The sequence below is a fragment of the Chiloscyllium plagiosum genome, chromosome 32, assembly GCF_004010195.1.
Source record: "Chiloscyllium plagiosum isolate BGI_BamShark_2017 chromosome 32, ASM401019v2, whole genome shotgun sequence".
Classification (NCBI taxonomy): Eukaryota; Metazoa; Chordata; class Chondrichthyes; order Orectolobiformes; family Hemiscylliidae; genus Chiloscyllium; species Chiloscyllium plagiosum.
The window spans coordinates 15,210,789-15,222,083 of NC_057741.1; the positions used below are offsets into that span (position 1 = coordinate 15,210,789).

At 39.0% G+C, this 11,295-nt stretch overlaps 1 protein-coding gene across 1 annotated transcript in view; it reads left to right on the plus strand.

The window, feature by feature from the left end:
- Positions 1 to 11,295, plus strand: part of slc7a11 (solute carrier family 7 member 11) — a 187,069-nt gene that overhangs the window by 148,803 nt on the left and 26,971 nt on the right. Inside the window, exons 10-11 of the mRNA XM_043674092.1 lie at positions 2,674 to 2,823; positions 6,908 to 7,085. Of these exons, the coding sequence (XP_043530027.1) occupies positions 2,674 to 2,823; positions 6,908 to 7,085 (328 nt within the window). The remainder of the gene's footprint in view (positions 1 to 2,673; positions 2,824 to 6,907; positions 7,086 to 11,295) is intronic.

The following is an 11,295-nucleotide window of genomic DNA, read 5'->3' on the forward strand; positions in this document are numbered from 1 at the left end:
ACTTCCGACTGTACCCTCTCTCTCTCAAATTGCAGATTGAAGCTTAATGTGTTATGGTCACTACTTCCCAATGGCTCCTTCACTTCGAGGTCTCTGACCAATTCTGGTTTGTTACACAATACCAGATCCAGAATTGCCTTCTCCCTGGTCGGCTCCAGCACCAGCTGCTCTAAGAATCCATCTCTGAGGCACTCCACAAAGTCTCTTTCTTGAGGTCCAATACCATCCTGATTCTCCCAGTCTACCTGAATGTTAAAATCCCCCATAACAACTGTAATAACATCTTTACGACGGGCCAATTTCAGCTCCTGATTCAACTTACATCCGACATCCAGACTACTGTTTGGGGGCCTGTAGATGACTCCCAAGAGGGTCTTTTTACCCTTAGTATTTCGCAGCTCTATCCACACTGACTCTACATCCCCTGACTCTAGGTCCCCCCGCGCAAGGGACTGAATATCCTCCCTTACCAACAAGGCCACCCCACACACTCTGCCCGTCAGTCTGTCCTTACCATAGCACGTGTAGCCTTGAATATTCATTTCCCAGGCCCTGTCCACTTGAAGCCATGTCTCAGTTATCCCCACAATATAGTATCTGCCAATTTCCAAAAGAGCCTCAAGCTCATCCATCTTATGTCTAATGCTTCGTGCGTTAGCAGCTCCCATGCAGTTCAGAGACTTGGCGACAATGAAATGCTATTGAAAAGCAATAAAGTCCAAAATTACAGAAATGGCCCTAAAACTATTGGAGAGCAAGCCCTATTACCATAAGCCTTTCGTACAGGCAAAAGAAAAAAACATCAATATTTAAAAACTCTACAGACTGTCAATCGCATCCACCATCAATCCCAAAAGTTGTTCAGTCTGATGAGTTTCAGATGGCCCAGGGAGACCATGTACTGGCAGTCACAGTCAAGATTGAATGGGGAGCAATTGCCTTTTAGCACATGTTATTCACAGACTCAGCTATCCTAAGGTTTTCCATGCAAACATAGAATGCATGAGGTAAATGCTGAATGTGATTCCGGAATTTGAATGTGCTGGCATTTTTGTTCCTGTAACCTCCCTCACACATCAACACTCACCCAACCCTGGCAGGCTCCAATTCAGCTCATAGATTTTTGTTATGTAAGGGTATCATGGAAAATGGAGTTAAGTTGGAATCTTATTGAATGGCAGAGACAGCTCAAACTGGCTGAATGACCCATATCTCGTCCAAATGTTCTTTTTCCTAAAGACCATTGGTTGATTAATATGAATGCAATTCACAGTGATCTCACCTTACTAACCAGTCCACCATCTGGGACCTTGTCAAAGGCCTGGCTGAAACCCATGTAGACAATGTCTACTGCTTTGCCTTCATCTATCTTCATGGTAATCTCTTAAAAAAACTGAATCAAATTTGTAAGACATGATCTCCAATGCAGAAAGCCATGCTGACTATCCCTAATCAGTCCTTTTCTTTCCACATGCATGTAGACCCTATCTTTCCGAATCCCTTCCAAGAATTAACCAATCACTGATGTCAGGCTTAATGATCTATAGTTCCCTGGATTTTCCTTGCAGCTTTTCTTAAATAATGACACAAAGTTAGGCATCCTTCAGTCCTCTGGCACTTCATTGTGACTTTCCAAAACGCATCACTACACAAGTTCAGGATTAAACTCCACCTGCATTGTTCTGCCATCTGAAAATCCTCTCGAGATCTTCCTTTAGTCTAAAGCTTCCAAATCACTAATTTTCATGTCATGTACAGAGGAACCTCGATAATCTGAAGGACATGGACGGAGAGTATTTCATTCAGTTAATTGAATGTCAGATAATCAAATGTCGGATAACATAGTTTAGCCAAGCATCGGGCTCTTGTGATCTTGCTTGATAATCTGATATTCGGATAATCGAATGCTGGATAATTGAGGTTCCTCTGTATTCATAATAGCCAGAGGATTCAACAATTCTAGCTGCAATAAAAATTCCACTCAACACCAATAACATTAATAAAAATAATAATTGATAAAAATGATATAAAGGTTCGACACAAAATAGAAAGGCTTCTTCTCCCCTCAGAAGTATGTGGCTACAAAGGTTTTTGCAAATGTCTCGCTTTAAAGTTTCAGCCTCACTGGAGTCATTGCTCCTCAACTCTAAGGTCAATATTCCTCCTCAAATTACTCCTGTCTGGTTTGTGTCCAGCTCATAGCACAAAGACAACCTTGGTTTACAGTACCAATGCTACCTTGTTAGACTGCGATAAGTTGTCAAACTTAACCCTGCACCTTCATTGTATCCATATACAATGAACGATTCCATTCCTGAATGCTTCACTCTCTGGTCCACATCCAAGACAGCAAAGGGAGTGATAAGATATGGAAAATAAGAAGCTCACAACACAAGTAACGATTCATTCTACCCTACAGTGACTTCTCCTATTCAATAAACCTTGACACTTGAAGTTGTCCAAGCTGAAAGCGTGCTTCAGGTATCTTATGTTGTAAAGTGGCTTATATTACCAGTGTCTGTTTTGGTCTTTAATGTGTGAAAGGTCAATGAGAATATATTAAGACTAGAACAATAACTTATACTTAACATGCTAATGTAATATTTTGTCTTATCCTGAATCTTACTGAATATATTCCAACCTTTAACTTGTTTAAACTTACATCTTTTGCAGTACCCTTTAACTATCTTCATGCTGTTTGTGGGTGATATTTATAGTCTGTTAAATTTCCTGAGCTTTGTCCGATGGCTCTTCATTGGTCTGGCAGTAACTGGTCTGATATACTTGCGATACAAGCGTCCAGACATGCCACGGCCATTTAAGGTAAGATTCACTATAAATCAGTACTGGAGACAGGCATTGGCCAATTGACTTTGGAAAGATGTCTGCTGGAATGTTGTGTCTTTCTGGTCCTTTATATATAACATTTCTATTTAATTCCTGTAAAATCAAAATAGAATTCGGCAATACTGGCTGCACGTATTCATTTACTGCTGTGACATTCTATTAATTGCTATCAAATAATTTTATATCCTGTATCAGTATGGGTTTATTCTTTTCTCCCGTGGTTTTACTCCTTCTTTCTTCCTCTAAGGTGTTTTCTTATGTTGACTTTGGTTTGACTGGATCATACTACCTTCCAGTGTCTTGTCTAACTGGTCATCTTTCTGCCTGAGCACAATAATATTCAGTTGTTAGGACCTAATGGGTGACCCCCATTTCCCACAAGCAATTAACAGCTCATGCCAGTGAATAATGATGACCATGAGTTCTTTCTTCTGCTCTGTAAATGGATACATCCATTTGACACATTATACTTCAATTCCTGCCTCAGTTAATATTATTTAGCTCATGACAAACCAGGGTCTCAATGCATTCAGTAATTTTTTGCACTTCAGACCAGTGGCCTTTTTACAGGCTGATTGTGTTTCATATTGTCCATAAGTGAGATAGCCTTGTTCAGCAGAGCTAAATAACTATCATTTATAAACTTAGGAACCTGTATTTGATTTTAAAAAAAGCTCATTTGAGATGTTCAAAGTGACAAATCCCATTTATGCTTAAGCCCTTTTCTGTCTGTAACAAAATACAGTGGCCAATTAAGACTGCAGCTAAGGTAACAAATCATATTGCTTAATTCTAGACCAGATATCTTCTTGCCACACTAGGTCAAACCATTGTGTCCAATTTAACCTCATGCATTATGTTCCTGTAACAGAAGCTAATATCATAACTAAGTCAATCAATAGTCAGAAGTAACTTAATTATTCTTGCATTACTCCACAACAAATAGAATAACATTTTAATGATCATGATTCTTCATATTCTTTTTCCTCATTCTCTCCTATCCATATGCATCTTATATGAATTTTGTCATAATAAACCAAATCTAACTTCTTTTTCCATCCTGTTTTCTAATGGTAAAATAAATTTGAACCTTTATCTTCTCTTCTTCCTTTTAGCTCTGGTGTGTCATTGATGGCCCTTTTTTATCTTTCACTAAGCAATAGCCAAGAATGGAAAAATTGAGCTGTTTGTACCGTAGATCCAATCTGATTTACATTTTTGTGTGCCAAATGAGAGCACAAGTAAGTTTAGTGGGGCACTGCAAAGGTTAACAGAAACAAGAGTTAAAAAGGCAGGCAACAGCACATTTTAAATTTAACATATAGCAATGGCTTAAGGAGTAACAATCACCATCATTGTCATGTTTTAACCTCTGCAAGAAAACCAGAATCTTAAAAATCATATTCAACTCTAGGGCATTAAAAATAATAACACCCCATATTGCATTGCATTACATATTTATGTTTATTGACTTATTTTGTATGCAAGCTAACATGTTGCTCACAGTCCAATAAATTACGTGGTCTGCTTTCCCTCCCGCAAGTGTAACTTAGTGCAATTTTTCAGAAGTGAGAATGCCAGCAGTGAATAGTTGATTCAATTAATTAATTATTATTTATTGCATCTATCTAAGTTGATGAAAGAGACAGATTATGTTCTTTTCAGAAAAAATAAACATGTATTATTTCTTGTTGTATATTTCCCTTTTTTTGGAAAACAAGGTCAAGTGGTGAAAATGGTCAACCAACTGCTATAAAATAAGTGAAGAACAGCTACATTCAGAATATGCTTTTAAAAGACACAAATGCTGATTACTGATGGCGGTTGACCTGGGACCCATGATCCATGTCAGCCCCATTGCTACCAGACCCCTAAGTAAAATTCTTTGGAACTATTTCTGGACTAATTAGTCATCCTTAGAACAAAAGCTGCATTCACTTTGGGCTACACATTTTGCACATGTCCAAGTCTGGCAGTTTTCCTAGGAAAACACATTTTCTCTCCCCCACTGCCGCCCCAGATGATCTTATAAAATACCAGAGGACCAATTTGCCTGATTGCAATTACGACCTATGTTTTTCTTTAAATTCAAGTGTCACTCACTTTACATATTTCATTCCTGAACTTTGCCTCATGATTGTGAGCACTGCAACAATCTAACAAAGCCTTCATTCAGATTACATTGAAATGATCTATGCCTGAGCTGATTTACCGGTGTTTTAACAGACTGTTTATGGATCTCGGCGATAAGGTTGTTATGAGTCTATTGAAAGGCAAGAACATGGCAAGTGGTTCAAATGACATCATAAGCCATAAGGGCAGAATTTAAGTAGTTTATTGCTTGCGTCAAACCATACTGTCTTCATTGAAAATATATTTTTTAATATACTGCGCACTATGTTCCATTGTATCTCCACTATATAGGGGGTACTGTTACAATGCACATCTTATCAGTCAGTACAGTCTCAGTTCCAATTGTATGTTTAATTGCGGGGAATTGGATCTACCGTGAACATTTGAACAAAAGGAAATGGTTAACACAATCTATAAGTCTTTCACAGTCATTCCATTGCGATATAAATACGTATACATCTTAGATTCAAAGTTGCAGTGTAGAAGAAGACTGCTGGTGGGAATTGGCCAAAATTTGTAAAGAACTCCAAAATCTAAGGGTTCGATGCCTTCACAGCCCCGATAGGGCAGCTATCGTTGTACAATTGAGAAACATTTGAAACAATTGCTGGATGTTCATTATTTTACGGAAATGGAAAGATGGCAATGAGCTGGAAGCTATGATTCTCTGGCTCCCAGTGTTGCTATAGCTATAAGAAGTTGAATTGAATAATTTGCCACATCAGATGTGGTGAAGCAATGGAGTGCAGAGCAATAATTTCAGATGCGAAACATCAGATACACTAATCATGGAGTTGATCTCCTTCCAGGTTAAAGCTTTTTGCCTACCCTTGTGACTGGCTTTTGCATTTAGCAGTCTTATTCTTACTTACACAGCTTTAACATACTGGAGAACATTGGTGGCTATGTCACAAAATATGAATAGACAATAGTCCAAACTTCACCATTTTTCTTTCCATTGAAACCTGAACTAAATCTCAGGTGCTGTAAAATAGGCTGTCAACTCGCAATAATCCACATTACGCAAGGTTAAAACCTTGTGAAACACCCTTTCTGTCTTAGCCTTTTTCTCTCCCTCACTTACCGTTTTAATGATGCTGTCTGTTTCTGTTTCTCAAATTTCAATGTTCGGTGACATTAGAGTTGGAGTTCGGTGTACAAGTGCATTGGCCTCTTCCTGGGCTGGGAATTTAATTGTGCGGCAATTATTAATTCACTGTTTCTCTCAACTAGTTCCACACTCTCTTTATTCTAGTCACTCTTCTTATTTATTCTATTAACTCTTACATCACATACACTGCCTCCCACTCTCACACCCTTAACTTGTTTACTTGCTTACATTCTTCTTTGTTATGCATTTACTTTCTCTTAAAAATGAATTGCAAAGCATTATTTAAATGTATTATTCAAACAACAAAGCATATCTTTCATTAAAATTGATCAACATTTCATTCCCAACATATTCTTCAATTCTGGATATTTATTGCCAGTAGCCTAAAGTCTGTGCCAGGTATATGAATTTTTAGTGACTCTATTAATGATAATAGAGAAATAAGTCTGTAAATACCAAGTCAGAGTTCACAATTAAATTTGTATTTTCTGATGTTGTAGCATTCTATAATTGTATGAAGAAATTTACTCTTAATTGGCACTTAAATGTTAGCTGTTCAGCAGAATAACTCAAATAAAATTTACTGATTTTACCAAGCTGATTTTTGACTGTGCAATGGAATGAATTAAAAGTCAATTCACTTTCATCACCTGTGTGGCACTCTGACAGTGCAGACCTCCCTTTCTGACAACCCACCGGATTTTCATCCCATTGGAATTTAGAATGAGTGGAACATCTGCTCTCAGCTCATTGTCTAGACAGAGAAGGTGAAAATGTAGACATTTATATCTCGATCCTTTCTCTTTGTTGTTGCAGGTGCCTTTGTTCATCCCAGCTTTCTTTGCCTTCACCTGTCTCTTTATAGTGGCACTGTCACTGTATTCTGATCCCATCAACACTGGCATAGGATTTATCATCACTCTGACTGGCATTCCTGCCTATTATTTGTTTGTGGTCTGGGACAAAAAGCCAAAGAGCTTCAAGAAACTAATGTGTAAGTAATATTTCTTTCTGCTTCACTGTACAAGAAAAACTTTAGCATGAATTTTTCCCCTCTTGTGTAGCATTGCCTAGAACAAAACTTGAACTTTGGAAACTGAGGCTTATTTGAATTCCAGGGTATTCAGTGGTGACTTTTCTTTGTTTGGATACAATTTTAAAAAGATGTAAATGACAGCCAGCCTGATGTCAAGATGCAAATTGTATGTGTTGAAGGGTGGCTCAGTGGTCAGCACTGCGGCCTCACTGTGCCAGGGACCCAGGTTCAATTCCTGCCTCAGGCAACTGTCTGTGTGGAGTTTGCACATTCTCCCCGTGTCTATGTGGGTTTCCTCCCACAGTCCAAAAATGTGCAGGTGAGGTGAATTGGCTATGCTAAATTGCCCATAGTGTTAGGTGCATCATTCAGAGGGAAATGGGTCTGGGTGGATTACTCTTCAGAAGGCCAGTGTGGACTTGCTGGGCTGAAGGGTCTGTTTCCACACTGTAGGTAATCTAATCTAACAATAACTGATGGAAACCACAGTGGGACTATGAGCATTCAAAATGGCAGCTTATCATGTTGGACAAGGCCCTTCTCCAGAATTAGTTAATCTGATATTCTCTTTCAGTATTGACAGTTCTGTGCACTTCTAGTTATCAGGTATTTCCTGTTAAGCAAGACATTTTCAATCTGATCACGCAAACAATGATTGATAATCCATAAACTTAAAAGAAACACAATTCTCACATTCTGTGCAATTTTAAGCTGTCACTTGCTCCTCTGCCACCTAGCTGATTTGAGCAACATGCTCAAGAATAAGTATTTTTTTCACATTCACGGAACTATTTTGTTTGTTTATTGAAGGAAACCAATTGTTCATCCAAAATGGAACAGTTGAAAAGAAGACAACACCAGCAGCTCTACCATGAGTAATCTTTCAATATATTGGTCCAGCATATTGTTGGGGAATTATTACTAAGGAGCACTGATTATTTTAGCTATTGGTAGGTGAATGATTCCAGCCAATACTTCTCAATTGATTTGTGCCCAGTTCCACAGCAAATGAGTTTTGGACAAATTGTTGTTTCCATACTCTCTGGATATTTTGGAATATGTTGGTATAGAAATGGCTTCTTGTGTGGCACGATGGCACAGTGGTTAGCACTGCTGGCTCACAGTGGCTGCCCGGGTTCAATCCCAGCCTCACATGACTGTCTGTGTGGAGTTTGCACATTCTCCCCATGTCTGCGTGGGTTTCCTTTGGGTGATCTAGTTTCCTCTCACAGTCCAAAGATGTGCAAGGTTAGGTGGATTGGCCATGCTAAATTGTGTATAGGCTCCAGACATATGATAAGCAGGCCAGGTGGGTTAGCCATGGGAAATGTAGAAGTAGGGTAGGGCAGTGAGCCTAAGTGGGATGGTCTTCGAAGGGTCAATGTGAACTCGATGGGCTCAATGACCTGCTTCTACACTGTAGGGATTATTTCACTTAGAGACAGTATATCTTTAAGAAATATGCTCATAATATCAACACTTCATCAAAGTTTGGAGTCTGGGCAGGATGCTCTTCAGAGGGTCAATGATGGGCCAAATGGCATGCTACACACTGTCGGGATTCTATGAATGGCCTCTGATGGCTGTTGATAGAACATCCAAGCTACCAGAATTTGAGTAAAAGATCAAAGATATCTTACTGCAAATGTATAGAATCCTGATGAGACTACATTTGGGGTACTTTATGCAGTTTGGTCTCTCCTTATCGAAAAAAAGATATCCATGTGTTATGTCTAGATTAGATTGGAGCACCACTCTAATCTAGACTCTGGTTTCCAGCATCTGCAGTCCCTGTTTTTACATACATGTGTTATGTTCCTACTTAATGGCAACAGTAGATAAGTCAGACCACATAATGAAATCTGGCTTGAAAGACCATAGGTTTTATTTTTGCAATTTGTTTACCATGGAGATTAGCTATTGAATCTATTCACAAGAAGCTGGCAATGTACTTTACATAAAATAACATAAAAGTTTATTGCACAGAGCAGAAACATGAACTATGTTGCACAAGTCAATAACTACTCAAACAATGCCACTACAAGCATCAGACAGAGTCCCTTTTATCCCAACAATACCCTATGGACACTCGTCTCTTCACTGAAGTGTCATTTAGACATTCAGCTATTGCCATTTGGTTGAAGTTTGTGTAGTGTGTTTGCCACATAAGCTGCTGACTCATGATGCAGCTGTAATTGTGATATAGCACATTGCCCTGGAGCAACTTGTGCACCTGCTTCACTGACACTGCTGACAACCATGACAAGCTAGCTGGCTTTGTGTCAGTTCTTAAAGTAAAGACAGGACACATGTGTTGTAAGCCTTTAAAGACTGGCTGCAAGGGCAAAGCGAGACAAGGCAGAGATGTTATAAACATCCATGTAGGCACAAAGTAAATGAGTGCTAAGAGAGCAAGTGAGAAGCTCTGAGATGTCCTGATCAAATCTATGAGATGGTCCCTGTGCACAATGTATCCTTGCACCAGTGTTACAATGAAAGGTGCTGGTGTGCTTCAAAGTGTAGCATGTAATGTAACTGGATTAGAGATGTGCCATTGTGATGTGGTGAGGCTGGTACATGCTCAATGCCAGCATTCATGGACTATGTCAGGCCAGCAACTGCCCATGGATTGTGCTGTAAGATGTTGGTGGCTGCTGTCTAAGTTTGAGGAGCAGGAAAATTAGCAGCAAGCTGGATTCACTAGACACCTGCTCTGACTTTCATGTTGGGAATTATCACCATCCAGTTTCTCTCTGCCTCTTAGAAGAACAAGAAAATGCACATTAATGAAGTGAAATTAGGTATTACTAACATGTAAATACATGCAAATTAGCCACTTGGCATTCACCAATTTGTCGCCTCATTTAAATCCTGGTTGCAGATTGGGCTTTATTCTAGCGTCAAGGATCTCATTACTGCTGAACCTAGTGTATTTTCCAAGTTGACTCTGCCCATACCATTCAGGGGCTGGGAAGATTCCATTTTTTTTAAATATACCAGATTAACCACTTGAAGGAATTTAAAATCTTTGAATGCATTTCATAAATAAGTGTTTCTTTCTTTATAAACTCTTGCTTTTCTCCTTCATTGTGAAAAATTGGCCAGTGATCTTGATTTAACATCTCATCCAAAAGGTAACATTTCAGACAACAATGTACTGCTTCACTTCAGATACAAAGTGGGATTTCATTTTGTAATCTTTATGAGCTTTTACAGTGATTACCACTGAGTCCACAAAGGGGTAATGGGGAGGGAGAAATGAAAAAAAAAGTCACCCACTCTACTTGTGCCTGGTATAGGTGGGTGATCTAGCTACGTTTCGTGACAGAGCCTCATTTGATAGTAACAGCGGGTGAGCGGACAATGATAAACATACAACATAAGACAGTCTATTCCTTGGAAGGGAGGCAGCAAATCTGTGCAGACACAGATGCAGTACATTATTAAGGTTGATAAGTTCCTGAAATGATCATGGGTGAATGGGGCTACAGACTGATGGACTAGAGAAATGTAAATGGAACACCAAGCAGCAAGACGTTATGTTGAAATGGGTCCTTACGGTTAAAATTTCCCCAAACAATGAAGGAAATCTCATTAACCAACATGTTTACTTACATTGCAAACTGAAGTAAGGCACACTTCAAAGATGAGGTAGGCTGAACAGGCTAAAATGGGCTAAGCTATCAACAGGTAAACCTATATAAAAACACTGGAAGGTATTAAGAGAGGTATTTGAAGCCATGTGGATTCTTAAATATGCTGAAGGAACAAATGTTCCACGTGTACAGTTAAACAGCCAAAGTCAATTTATGAGGTAAGTTAGGGTGTAAAACTAAATGATATAACTTAGATAAATGCCAAGACAAATGATTATACTAGGAAAATTATAAAGATCAGCAGAGAAACACCAAGAAAAAAATAATAGTCACGAAAGGGAATGCAAAAAAAATTGCAAGTAATATAAAGGCCAATAGTAAAAAAAATTATACACATATTAAGAGTAAGACATTGCTAATGAGAGATGTACAGCAGGTTAGGCAGCATCCAAGGAGCAGGAGAATCGACATTTCGGGCATGAGCCCTTCTTCAGGAATGAGGAGAGTGTGCCAAGCAGGCTAAGATAAAAGGTAGGGAGGAGGGACTTGGGGGAGGGGCATTGGAAATGCAA